Source organism: Arachis ipaensis, chromosome B01, assembly GCF_000816755.2.
Source record: "Arachis ipaensis cultivar K30076 chromosome B01, Araip1.1, whole genome shotgun sequence".
NCBI lineage: Eukaryota > Viridiplantae > Streptophyta > Magnoliopsida > Fabales > Fabaceae > Arachis > Arachis ipaensis.
In genome coordinates this window covers 58,815,956-58,830,687 of record NC_029785.2, presented here as the reverse complement: position 1 = coordinate 58,830,687, position 14,732 = coordinate 58,815,956, and the positions used below count along the sequence as shown (strand labels likewise).

Here is a 14,732-nt window from a genome sequence, read left to right as displayed (position 1 = left end):
TTACTGATTCAATCGATTGTATTGTTATTGTAATTAATTGAAGTACACTTACTTATTGTTTCATTCGATTGTTTTGTTAGTGCCTATCAACTAGTATTGAAACTGTTTTTATTTGATTATTAACGATCCATCTAATCTTATTATAATTATTATTTGAGTATTTATCTAGTTAAAAATAATTATAGATAAGATATAATCATATGAATTAATAAAATTTACTTTGTTAAATTATAAATAAAAATCAAGATAAAATTTTATTCTTATTTGGTTTTAAACCAAAAGATAAGATAACATAGAAATTTTTAAAATTATTCACTTTGCTTGAACACGTATAGTGCCTATCAACCAGTTTAGCAGTATTTTTATTTAATTATTAGTGATTCGTCTAATGTTATCATTATTACTATTACTATTATCTGAGTATTTAGCTACTTAAAAATAATTATAGATAAGATATAAAATTATGAATTAATATAATTTACTTTGTTAAATTGTAAATAACAATTTGATAAAATTTGCTTTGTATTTGATTTAACCAAAAGATAAGATAACATAAAATTTTTTTTAGATTGTTCACTTAATTTAAAAATTTTAAATAAGATAGAATTAATTAATTTGATTATCTTTTTTCGGTGTATATATATGTGCTCAACCCGACTAATTTTTTATACGTTGACAAATTAGTTTAAGTAATTGCCTTTCAACCAAATCTACTCATAAGGTATTCTTCCGTTGATAATAATCATGGATATTTCTCCTAAAGAAGACTTAGTCCTCAACGATGCATGTAATACACAGAATATGTCACTGGCTATAGACTGTGATCTTATCACAGTTGATCTTGGTGATCAAATTAGAACTACATTTCCTAGTGCTAAGGTAAGACGTAATCGGTTTTTAAATTTTAGTAGAATGTATTATGAGTAATTTAATTTTTTATGTTTTCTTTCTACAGGATGACCTAGTTATCAATGACGGTGTTATTCAAAGCAAGGATCTAAATAAAAGTGAAGAATTGTCTAGTAAAGTGGAAGAGGTCCTCCGTAGCATGGAGGTAATTTAATTTGACAACCAGTAATACAATTTATATTATGTCATACAATCTATATAGTATAAACATTTTTTCTCACTCTTTTTGTATTTTTACATTCATATGACATTATTTTACCTAAAAAGTTTGCAGTCAATGAGAGTTGTAAACATGGCTTGGGACGAACAGATTGATAAAATCCTTGAATCTATAAGCCGCATTGAGACAATGATTTCACAACTCAGTCTGAACAATGATTTCGAGACTCCGACCAAGCTTTCTGTACAAAAGACATGTCCATTCTCAAATAGATTGAAGGCTAAGAGTTTGGATATTGATATTCATACTACTATATCAGACGATGAGGATGATCTTATCGAACTGGACAAGAGGTCTTTTATTCACAATAATGCGTTCAAAATTGAGATCAATATGGACAACCCAGTATCCCCAACTATAAGAGCCACAACAAAAAAGAAAAATATATCAAAGGTAATGCATGTGCATTAATAGACAACAACTCATATTTTTTACTATTATATTCTTAAAATGATAATAAGAATTTACTGAATTTATTTTTTTCTTAGGGTAAGACCACTATGAGGACACAGAAAAAATTACCGTTCAATCCCCCAGGCGGAATTAGAAACCCAAAGATTGAGTCCAAATCATCCAATAAATCCAAGGTGTCTTATGCACTGAGCCAATCCACAAGTGGCAATAGAAGACCTGTTTATTTCTTTTCCATTACGGACATAATTACCACTTAGACACCAATCTTTAATTATCTAGTCTCTTATGAGTACTGCTAATTAACCATATAGTTGTGTATTGCTAATACTTTTGTGTCAAACATTCGTAGTCAATGCATTGTAAATTTATGCAAACTCCAACCATGCGGCTTTTGAAAGATCAGATAAAGGCCTGTGCATATGCATTTTCAGCCTCGCTAGATCCATCATAAGTTAATATGATATTATATTTGTTGTCGATGAATGAGGACCAATCTAATGTGTTTTTGGTTTTTAACTGATACAGGGAAGAACTTGTGGTAACAGATACAATCAGAGCAACTAGATTAGACTTTGAACATTTCATACCTGACAGACCCATTAGTGATAAAGTACACAAATAATCTATTCATTCATTTACATTTGATTTTTTGCACAAACGAGTACTATATTTGGATTATGGTTCAGATTCTTGAATTAACGGCATTGAGATGCACTGATGACCAATCTGATGTAAGTTTCAAGACAACGTGGCAACTTTCACCGAGATTTGTGGTATGTTATATAACCCCTAACAAGATAATTTTACTAATTATAAGTTATAAATGTAATGCTGATATAGAACCATGCTTTATCATATACTAACAGTTATATTGGTTTGCATTAATGAATTAGGTGGATGTCTTCAGTAAGATAAATTTAAAGAAGAAGATGGAACACTATATTTATAAATTTATGCAACCTATTCCTGATTTAAAATTTGTAAGATTTTTTTTTTTTTGATATTCATGGTTGGATGTAGTTTTTCATCATTAACAAACATAATTCACGGGCAAATTTTATGGTCTAGATATATGTTCCTATTCAAGAGGGTGATCACTGGTATCTAATGGTAATCTCGGTTTGCGATCGCACAATCTATCACTTGGACACCCATTTTAATGATGACAGAATTCACTATCGTGAATGTGTTATCAAGGCACTAGTAAGGATTTGAAAAATTTTTACTAAGCTTATTGGCTGATATTTTATTTTTATTATCTAACTAGCTAAATGAAATTAGGCAACCGTACTGGAGCAAGTCATCATGTCAAATTTTTACAAAGATGATGACATTCAAGAGTATAATAAACAATTTCATGACTACAAAATTACAAGGCCAAAAGATATACCTCAATGTAGTTCAAGCTTCAACTCTGCAACTTGAGTGATGAAGTGGATGGATATGACTTTTGAGTTTAAACCAAATGGTAACAGTAAGGTGCGCATTTATAAAACAACTCTCTAATATTTACTTACCTTTTTTTGTACTAATTTATAGTGAATAAATTGTAGCTTGAGGATCACGATATTCGCATGATAACCGTTGTGCATTTACTCCGGAGTCGGATCAACCATAAGAAGTCACAAATTATAGCATCGACCAATGAGTTTTGGAATATGCACACAAACCATGAGATGTAAAGATTATAGTAGTAATCTAGATAAAACTTAATACTTTGGTTATTGCCCATTTATTTGTTATGTTTGGTGGATGTACTTCTTTAGTTATTTTTCAATGACTTCTTAAATTGATATTTATCGTTTTGTGACTTTTACAATTTTTCTCTATTTCTATGCACTATATAGATATTTTAGTTTAAAAAAATCATATTATTTTGATGAAGTAATGTTATTTCATTTATTATTTCAGTAACAATGGCATACAAATATTATGTCTTGTGAATTATATTTTATGTTATGTAATTAATTTATGTATAAAAATTCCAGATCTTTCAATCTGACAGTTTTAAATACTGGACCAGACCGTTTACATTGCCGGTTTGACCGATTTTTTTACCCTTTTTTGCAAATCGATATTTATTTGACAATTATTTCATCTAAAAAGCATACGCACGAATATTGGAAGAATATATAAAATTTCATTAATATAGTGCAAAAAAATAAATAAATACAAATATGGAACTGATTCTCTCCGCAAAAATATTAAGTATATGAGGGTGGCTAATTATCATTATCTAACTCAGCCGTCGGTTCTGGATATACGTTGCTATCATCCGAACCATTAGCTTCATCTTCAATAACGTTGTTGTCAATGTCCTTTTGCCAAGGACATGTTGTCTTCTTATATCCTTCTATTTGACAAACACTACAACATTTCCGCTTCTTCCTAGATGCTTGTCCTGAGCCTACACCGCTTTGATGCACATACGGATTGCTACTTTTAGCTACACCTGACTGAGGTTGATTAGTGCCTTCGTCTGCAGCCTTGTAAGATGAGTACAATCCCATAATTAGGTCATGTGTCTCTTCATATCTCTCTGGTACTTTAGCAGCAACAGCAGCCAATTGTTTAGAAAATTCCATCAAGGCACTTTGACGACTAATAACAACAGCATCCCTGGTGAACCCACTTGGATCATTGAGTGCTGATTTAACCTTTTTTGTCCATCTATCCAATACCAATGACCGGGGAATCTCACAAATGTCTCTGTCAACCAGAACTTTCACAATATATTCGCTGGGAATTCCAAATGACTCCATTCTTAAACAGGTACACATGAAGATCATTTCTTCTTGATGAAAATCAACGGTCCACATAAAATCGGGTCTCCCATGCTTACACACAATGTACTTTATGCAATCATCGTTATTCTCTATGTTTAGCACCCGCATTGATCTAGCTTTAGAGAGAAATGGCCGAAACAAAAGAAATATCTCATGAGTGTATAACTCAGCAACATATCTCTCTAGCAGCTCTATACAAGTCTGCATGACGGGCACCCCATGTGTAGATTCATAATCAGCATTAAATTCTTTAAAGCGCAAGTGTGCAACACACCTTTGAAAATGCTCTACAAAACTTGTCAAATCATACCGCGACCCCACATACCTTGCCACAACTGAGTATAAACCTTCACATCTTGAGGTAGTTCTAAAGCCAGCAAAGAATTTTCCTCTTATATATGCAGTAGCCTACGTATGCTTCTCTTCGTACATGTTGATCACCCACGGCTTATCTTCAAGGCCAAATTCTTCAATAAGCTGAACCCACTTACGCTTAAACACGGGAATCTCGTAGTCTCCCAACATTATTTTTTTGAATTTAGATGTAAACGATGGATTTTCAACATTGCTAGTTGCATTTCGAATAAGGTGCCAAGCGCATAATCTATGTCTGACTTCGGGAAATACATCTCTTACTGCATTCCTAATCGCCATGGCCCCATCAGTTATTATTGAGGTCGGGGTCTTGCCCTTCATTGCAAACATGAGCTGACGCAGGAGCCAAATATATGTATCAGTAGTTTCATCCACAATTAACGCAGCAGCAAAAACAATTGTTTGGTTGTGGTGGTTAACCCCGCTGAATATGACTAATGGACAACTATACTTGTTTTTCTTGTACGTAGCATCAAAAGTAATAACATCCCCGAAGAGTCGGTAGTCTAGTTGGCTAATCCCATCAGACCAGAACAAGTTACGTACCAACCCTCTTGAATCATGACATGCCTTGAAATATAATTGTGGATCCTTCAACCGTATATCCTCCATCTTCTTCAACACTCATGCTGCATCACCAGGAATTTGACGCCTTTGCCGAGCAATCTCATCGTACATATCTCTGGGACCATAGCCAACAAATTCATACCCGCCTGCTTGACTAGCTAGAAGACCAAATATCTGTGAAGTGCTAATCCCTGACTTTAGCATGTTCATCATTTGCATAATATCTGCCTCTGACATTTTTCTGTGGACAGGAAACATAGCACTGAATTGTGTATCTAATAGATCATGGTTGTGTTCGTCAAAGAAATAAAAGATATGCCACCTTCCAGTTTCTGGTACAAATTTAACATCCATTCGGGCTTCACATCCAGTTCTTGTTTCTAATCTAGGCTCATTCTTCCTTTTTTCCATCGTGTAATATTTCTCCTCCCTGAATCCTTGCCTATGACATAAAAACTTTTGTTTGTAAATCTCGCCAATACTATTCTTGAAGGTCTTGCTCTTCCTTGCACTAAAACCCTTCGACTTTGAGTACTTCAGATAAAAATCAAATGCAAGCTGCAAAGTAGAAAAGTGATATTTGCCAATTTCCTCCGCAAAATTTTCACTAAATTTCAAAGTTGTAATGTCTTGCACGGAGTCAACCGCATAAGCAGCTTCAAGGATATCTTCTGATTGATCAGATTCAGAAAAATACGCTCCCTCAGTAAATTCATCTCCGAAATCTCGTTCGAATTCATTTTGTTCATCCATCATATCTTGGTCACTTACTAGCTCTTCTTGTTGGTTAAAGTCATCGTCCTCCTGGTATTGCTCATTCATCTCATTGTCCGTAAATATACCTGACATCTTAAAAATGTCCAATGAAAAAAAAAAATTCAGTACACTCCGTCTTATAACATTACATAAAATAGATAAATTCTAATATTGCTAGCAGGGACGGATCCAGGAATTTTAATATGGAGGTGCCAATTTTTATATATATATTTTTTAATCTATAAAAATAATTAACATATAGTTTTGGAGTTAGTTTTTTAACAGATTTATTAAGATACATATAATTAAACCATTTCTACGGTTCGGTTCGGTTCGGTTCGGTTTCTGCTGAGCCAACCGAAAACCGAACCGAACCGATCAGTTTACTTTGGAAAAAAACCAAAAAAACCGATTTTTTTCGGTTTTTATTCGGTTGTTGTAAATTTCAGTTCGGTTTTGCGGTAAATTTCGGTTTGGTTCGGTAACTTACACCCCTAGTTACTGGTGTTGGTGTTGGTGGAGGTTGTGGCGGTGGTGTTGGTGTTGGTGGTGGTGGTGGTGGAGGAAGTAATTATGTTGGTAGTGGTGAGGGTACTTTTGTCCAAAAAAAATAAAAAGGACGATTTTAATACGAAAAAAAACATTAAGGACGATTTTAATGGCAAAATAACAAGAGGGACGAATTCGATTCTGGCACTAAACTTAAGGGACCAAAATCGTACTTACCCCTAAATTAAACAATTAAGACATAGATCTATTACATAGTGAAAAATAATACATATAAAATTATTAAATTACATAATATTTTTTTTATTTTTTAAACACAAATCTTATATATAAGTATAGTTTCTTAAAATTTTGGGGGGTCCAGGCCACTACTCGCCCCTCTAGGTCCGTCCCTGATTGCTAGCTAATTAATAATAAAAAATAATAACATCTATTTACTTTTTAATATTTCTCAATGTCTGTGAATTAATAAAAGATAAAAAAATATTTTTTCATTACACAATCAATTTCATGAATAAAGTATCGAAACGAATAATTGTAAAATTAGAGATTCTATTCACTAACCTCGATTTTGTAATAAAAAACGATGGATTGTTACAATGAAAAAAATTGATTGGACCTTTGCTGATTGCTGTAACGGTGATTGTCAATTAACGATGAACAAATAGTGGATATTAAATAGACGGATAAAGAATGAAAAAAAATTGAATATTGAGTAGATAGATGTTCGAAAGAAAAACAATGAAATTTTTAATAATCAAAGAGAATGATACACGATTTCAATGGTGGGATTGAATAATTGGTGATGAATTATTCACCAATTTATAATGTTAATATTAAGAAAAAGATAAGATTAGAGTATCTAAATCAAAATACAACCTTAAAAATAGAAGATAGAATTTTAAAGATAAGATAGATGAATAACAAGATAATTTCTAAAAACGATAACAAGATTGAAATAGGCGTAGTACACACTTTAATCGATTGGGTTGCACAACCAATCGATTGAATTTGGCAAATCCATATTGTTTTGGTGAATTCAATCGATTGAGTAACAAAACCAATCGATTGAATTGTGAGACATCAGGTTGTTTTCAAGCATTCAATCGATTGGATTGGAGAGTATAAACAATCTATTGAATTATAAAAATCCACTTTTTATTCATCGTTCAAACGATTGGGTCATATGACCAATGGATTGATTTATGCGAAAATCTGCCTTGCAATTTTCAATCGATTGTTTTGTGATAAACTGTAATCCAATCGATTGGTTTTTAAGGAAACACGATTTTATAATTCATTACGAACGTCACGGATCAAATATAAACTTTTAATGCATTGGAATGGCCAAAAGTTTTATTACGATCGATGAAAGATCTAATTCGTTATTATTTTTATTTTTGATTGTTAATAAATATAATAGATGATTGATAAAATAAATAATTTATAAAATAAAAAATAATTTTTATAATTAAATAAAATATATAAAATTAATTTATAATTAAAATTAAATGGTCTAAAGATTCTCGGACCATCAAATATTTAGCTCTGAAAGTGGAAACTGGATAGGAGGAGTTAAGTTTCGAAATCGGGTTAAAAGAAAATAAAATACACAATGCATATCCACTAGAAGTAGAAGGTACTAGAATAACCTCGTCAAACACATTCCGAACAACTCACAAGTCAAGCGAGTAAAGAGAGACCCCAGGGTTAGCGCCCACAGTAAGAGAAAACCTTAGAAAACAAAACAACACAACGCGAAGCTTCGCACAGAGCTTGAGTTTGAGTTTGAGTTTGAGTAGCAGTAGTTAGAGTGTGAGTGGAGGAGAAGGAGAAATTGAAAGAGTAATGGACGCTTCGAAGCTGAACCAATTGAAGCATTTCATCGAACAGTGTAAGTCCAATCCTTCCGTCCTCGCCGATCCTTCCCTCTCCTTCTTCCGCGACTACCTCGAAAGGTAAATCCCCCAAAATTCCAATTCTATCCCTCGCTTTCCAATTCAAATTACACACTTAATCACTTACCCTCTGATTGATTCGTTTCTTTGTTTGTCATTCGCTGCAGCCTCGGAGCGAAGCTACCAGCATCTGCTTACTCCAAATCGGTACCGTGTATTATTATTATTATGAATCAACGTTTATTCCATTTCTGTTCTATGAATTTTCCGGAGAAAAATTGAAATCATGGTTTGACATATGAATGCGTGTAGAGAGATGCGGAGAGTGATGATGATTTTGAGGATGCTGGAGACGAGGAACAACCCAAGGTGGATGAAGTAGAAGAGGAGGAAGATGACGAGATTATTGAATCTGATGTTGAGCTCGAGGGTGAAACCGTTGAGCCTGACAATGATCCTCCGCAGAAGGTTTTCTTTTTTTTTTTTATAATATGTTTGTGACACTGAAGTTAGGGTTTTTAATGAGGTGAATGGGTGTGATGTGATGTTTCAGATGGGAGACGCTTCTGTTGAGGTCACTGAAGAGAATCGTGATGCTGCGCAGTCTGCCAAAGCTAAAGCCATGGAAGCAATTTCTGAAGGTAATTTTCCATTGTGAAATTTGAAGTGGATAATGAGCTCATTTTAATGTATTATTCTGAATAAAATTAAAAAGGATTTTTTTCAAGTTTTTCAACTTCTTAAAAACGACTTATCTAGTTGTTTTATAATAAGTAGAGATCTAGTTAAATATTACATTAAAATAAAATTTCAATTTTGCATCTTGAAAAAGTAATATTTTTCTGAATCTCCTAAAGATCTAGTTAAATATTACATTAAAATAAAATTTCAATTTTGTATCTTGAAAAAGTAATATTTTTATGAATCTCCTAAGTCCAACGATTACACATTATCGTAGCTTTTAAGTGCATTCTCCTATTTAAGTCTGTATTCAATACTGTACACTAGGAAAGCAGGTATTGAAGGATTATTTCATCAACTTGATGAACCAACATTTACAGTGCTCATAATTGCTTGGATAAGAATCCTTTTTGGATCTATTTCATCTTTATTGAGATGGTTCATTGTATAAAGAGAATGTCTTCCATAATCCCATGATCATGGACTTTGTTTGAATCTTAGCTATTATATTAAGAGAGGAAGTATCCATCCATGCATGCATAAATTATCTTCTTCGTAAGATGTTAGTTGATATATAGTGCCGGCTCACCAGCTTAGCTCTTATATTTATAGCAATCTGTTAGATTAGTTAGTTTGTTAGCTGTTAACTTACCATAGTTAGAATTCTGTTAGAGTTGAGTTAGAAAGTTGTAGCTGATTTTAACCCAGAGTTAGTTCTCTTAGATGAACCTGCACTGAACTTATTTTTTGTGATTCTTCATTCTTCTTCAGCAATTAAATCTGCTTCGTTATAACTCCTTTCTCCCTGCCTCTCTTCTCTCACCATTTCTGTTTCTTGGCAACCTTCCACAGCTCAAGTTTTAACATAAGACCTTGTTAACAAACATATCATGGATAGTCACTGCCATGTAGTGCTTTTGTTCTCATCAAAGAGCAACATTTCAAATTTTATTGGTCCAGCAACTGTAGATATAACCCTAGATTATAATGTGGCACCCTCCTAATAAAAGTAGGTTGCAATGGTATTGTTAGACAATGTTACCCTCTTTCCTTGTGGGATGGCAACTCTCTTTCGTTGATCACACCACTTGTGAATTTGACGAACCAAACAATCATGTGAAAAAGAAGGGCAAAAGGAAGCACAAACAACAGGCCTATTTAATGAGGATTGGTCACACTTGCCTAATTCCACAATTTCTAGAATGGATAAAAAATTCTTATCTAGTAAGTTATGTTACGGGTAGTAAATTTGGTAAGTTGCAAAATCTCAAAATAAATCTAACAGTATAATTTCTATATCTCTCAGTGGTCTAAACTTTGAAAAACTATCTAGTGTTATTATGTCTTATATAGCATTGGAAATGTTTATTTCTTTGAGAATTAATCATAGGCTTGTTTGGTAATGCAGCAGTAATCTTAATATCATATCTTTCTAATGCAGGCAAGTTCGAGGAGGCAATTGAGAACTTGACGGAGGCAATCTTGCTTAATCCTACATCTGCCATAATGTATGCCACCAGAGGTATGACTTGGTCCTTTTTACAACATGATCTGTTTGTTTGTTCTTATAAGTATGTGATATCTGTTAATTCTTTTATATATTTGTTGATCATTTACAGCCAGTGTTTACATCAAGATGAAGAAACCAAATGCTGCGATCCGTGATGCAAATGCTGCTTTGCAGGTTATATTCTTTCCGCTTAGTATCACAGATTGATGGACAGAATCATATCCTTACTTGACTTAAAATAGGTCTATGAATGTACTCGGTGAATGTATTTGGAAAATTTATAGTTTCCAAATATACCCAAGTGATTAGTATTAGATATAAGGTGTGGTGGGTTGATTTGCAATTATTTTTTTCTAAATTATTTTGCATGGTACTCCCTTTTGCGTTTCCTTAAAAAATTTTTTGAATGACAGCTGGTTTTGGAAACATTATGAATTTATACTAACATAACACGACATGATTTCCTATTCTACGTACATAATGCATAACCCATATGTTGTCTTTTATTGGCAGTACTTTTACATGCATTATGTTGTATGTATTAAAATTTGTCTTCATTCAGATCAATCCCGATTCTGCTAAAGGCTACAAGTCGCGTGGTATAGCACGGTCAATGCTTGGTCAGTGGGAAGAGGCTGCAAAGGATCTTCATGTGGCTTCAAACATTGATTATGATGAGGAAATAAGTGCTGTACTTAAGAAGGTTTGTTCTGTGGTCCTTTCGTATGAGCTGAATGAGATTTGCTAATCTATTATTTACTTCACCTACAAATAAATATAATAAGATACTCAATTGATTTTAAGAAAATCCCACCTCAATGAGTTTAGAATCACCTCAAGTTAAAAGAAATATCGGACACAGATAAGTTTGATTATGGTTGTTTATATCAGTGAAATACAACATTGATATGGCCTGAATATTCAAATCAATCGAATAATTGAAATGACTTACATTTATAAAAGAGATATCTTAGAATGTAGAACATTGATCCATTAGAAGTTTATAAAACATGAAAATTAGTTTTATCTTGACTAGAAAATAGTTGAATAGGAGATAATGGTTGACATCGTTTATTGTAATTTGAATGCCGTGAATTGTATCAAATCATTTGGGGTATTCTGAATATCTGTCTTATATAAATGGTTGCTTTTGCTTTGGGATCTTATTGCGAATTCTGGATTAGGTGGAACCAAATGCTCACAAGATTGAGGAACACCGACGGAAGTATGAAAGGCTGCACAAGGAAAGAGCGGAGAAAAAACTTGAGCGTGAGAGGCAAAGACGTCGTGCTGAAGCTCAGGTTCTCAATTTTGATATGGATGCATTATTCCATGTATTTTAGTTGCTGGCATGCTGGTAACTTGCTGTCTATCACAAGAAAGGCATGCCATGTTATGTAATCCCATGTAATTTAGCTTTTGGCATTCTGCTAACATACTGTGTATTTTTGTAGGCTGCATATGAGAAGGCTAAGAAGCAAGATCAATCATCTTCCAGTAGAAACCCCGGAGGCATGCCTGGTGGGTTTCCAGGAGGCATGCCGGGAGGCTTCCCAGGAGGGATGCCGGGAGGCTTCCCAGGAGGGATGCCGGGAGGTTTCCCGGGAGGAATGGCAGGTGGAGTGCCTGGAAATGTTGATTTTAGCAAAATCTTGAATGTAAGTATAGCTGGGTATCTGGATATATGTTGTTTATGTAAAGTGCTTAATGAAAAACACTCTTTATGTTCTTGTTCTAATATTAAATGTACATCGACAAATTTCAGGACCCTGAGCTAATGGCGGCATTTAGTGATCCGGAGGTCATGGCTGCACTTCAAGACGGTAATCTTTGGCTTTGACATATATTCTCATTTCTTTTCCTATTAAATTTGTATTTTCGTTTCTTTATATTTGATATGTGTCCAAGCATTTTCTGGATTTCGTAAGTTGCTGGCAGAATTGACCAAACTAAATCTGATGACCATGTAGTTATTTGTAGTAGCTTGAGGAAACTATTGGGTTGCTTCATATGTCATGTTTTGAATATAGATTATGAAGATTTAGATTTTGTCAATTTGTTCATAGAATTGCATATTTGTGAAACATCAAACTTTATTCGAAGACTGGGGATGTGGAATGATGAGGAAGAATAGATGGTGGTTAAACGATGTAGTCATAGACTCACAGGGTCCAGTTAATTTTATCAAGATATCATCATTTCCTTTTCATGTGCCTTTTGACAATTGTGCTCAAAACAAATTAAATCAACTTCTGTTAGTTTTTTTCATTTTGGGGAATGGGGCTTTATCTTCTTTTCCTTTCAATTATATGTATATATTCATTGATGGCAACATTATGTACTTGTTGGATCGATTGCAGTTATGAAGAACCCTGCTAACTTGGCTAAGCATCAGTCAAATCCCAAGGTGGCTCCGGTCATTGCGAAAATGATGAGCAAATTTGGAGGTCCCAATTAAACAACTTCGAACGTGAACATCTTTATCTTATTTTTCAGTCTTTCAGGTCTCTTGTCTTGCATATTTAGTATTTATTTGCGTTTTCATGAATTACATAAATCTCTCGTCATTTGTAAGTACGAGTTTTAAGTTGAGATGTTTATAGCTCTTACTAGTTGTGGTAATTGTCACCAGCACTGTAATTTTTTTTAGAGAATTTGAATGATAAAAGCCGAGATATCTCATTTTTAAGGAAAAAAGTGGGGTTGGGGGATGTGTTAGACGTCGACTTTAGGGCTCCATCTCGTGCCCCCCCTTTTTTTATGAAAAGAAAATAGAAAAAAAAAAAATTAAGCGTAGTTTTTAACATTTTGTTTCGTATATGAGGAGAAAATGGCAGTAGATACCTAAAGACGTGCGATTTATATGTTTCTGTTTGAATTAAAAGAAGGTAGGAAGAATTAGTCCATACCAAAAGAATTGTTAATCATTTAATAGTAAGAACAAAATGAGAAATATTAAGTAATTAATAATTTTACTTATTTTATAAAAAATATTCATCTGACATTTTTCTAGTTGGAGAGCAGGAGAACCCACGATTACCACCTCAAATTTTAAAGCAGTTTGAAAATCACTCCTAAACAGAAAGCAAATTTTTCAACAAGAAATCTCTAGCGATGTGCTTTTTCAACAAGAAATCTCTAGCGATGTGCATCCTTGTCATGAAGCATTCGACCTAGACATTGTAAAACGAAAGTTATTTATAACATATTGTGATAAGAATAAAATAGTCAAAGTGATGTCCATTAATATGGGCGGTTGTTTTTGTTCTTGATACTAAATTACTCAACTTCTCAATGCAAACTAGAATTAATGAAGTTGAGAATGTAAAACTCTCTTTGCTTATAAATAGAGAAGTGACTCAAAGTGACTCAATGCAAACTAGAATTAATGAAGTTGAGAATGTAAAACTCTTTTTGCCTATAAATAGAGAAGTGACTGAAGAACAATATACTAGCTTTATTGAGTTAATTATATTGGCTAATATTAATATTAGAGTCTTCTATTTAAACATCTTTATTTTATATTTAGTACACTTTTTATTTATTTTACATCACGTTATCAGCATGAATCTCTAACAAAGTTTTAGGAAGACTTCAGGTAACAAATTTTTATTATGTCAAAATTCTTTCATCTTGAATATAATGTTCTTGATATATCTGAAAATAATTATTTATCATGGATACTAGATGTTAAAATCCATCTTGATTCAATGGATCTTGAAGATACTATTAAGACTAAAAATAATACATCCCAGAAGGATAAAGCCAAGGCCATAATTTTCCTTCATCGTCATCTTGACGTATGATTGAAAAATGAATATCCCACATTAAAAGATCCTGCAGATCTGTGGAAAGACCTTGAAGAAAGGTACAATCATGTGATACTTCCTCAAGCCCGATATGTTAGGGAAAACTTTCTCGACCTTCCATGCCTCGAATGTGCTCCTGCAGTAGCAATCGAGAAAAAGGATTTAAATTTTTTTTTTGAGCTAATTCTTGCCTTCTTGTTGCTGAACGCAACAATGAGCTACTTTTGAGAAATCATGAAACGCGCTCTGCTGGTGCCACCCCATTTTCTGAAGCAAATGCGGCAAATCATAACCCCAGAA

The 14,732-nt window shown here is 33.3% G+C and overlaps 3 protein-coding genes across 3 annotated transcripts; 1 reads left to right on the top strand and 2 right to left on the bottom strand.

Annotated features, from left to right (window-relative positions):
* LOC107607223 (protein FAR1-RELATED SEQUENCE 5-like) lies at nt 3,766-5,316 on the bottom strand. The gene is made up of 2 exons (XM_016309201.1): nt 4,742-5,316; nt 3,766-4,696 (listed from the first exon to the last, which is right to left on the bottom strand). The coding sequence occupies exons 1-2, from the start codon at nt 5,314-5,316 to the stop codon at nt 3,766-3,768; spliced, it is 1,506 nt and encodes a 501-aa protein (XP_016164687.1).
* LOC107607217 (putative protein FAR1-RELATED SEQUENCE 10) lies at nt 5,329-6,120 on the bottom strand. The gene has a single exon (XM_016309193.1). The coding sequence runs from the start codon at nt 6,118-6,120 to the stop codon at nt 5,329-5,331; it is 792 nt and encodes a 263-aa protein (XP_016164679.1).
* On the top strand, nt 8,150-13,427 carry LOC107630717 (FAM10 family protein At4g22670). The gene is made up of 11 exons (XM_016333934.2): nt 8,150-8,492; nt 8,600-8,639; nt 8,745-8,900; nt 8,986-9,073; nt 10,555-10,635; nt 10,733-10,797; nt 11,186-11,326; nt 11,808-11,924; nt 12,078-12,281; nt 12,389-12,446; nt 12,984-13,427. Exons 1-11 carry the CDS (start codon nt 8,383-8,385, stop codon nt 13,079-13,081), a joined length of 1,158 nt encoding a protein of 385 aa, XP_016189420.1. The 5' UTR covers nt 8,150-8,382; the 3' UTR covers nt 13,082-13,427.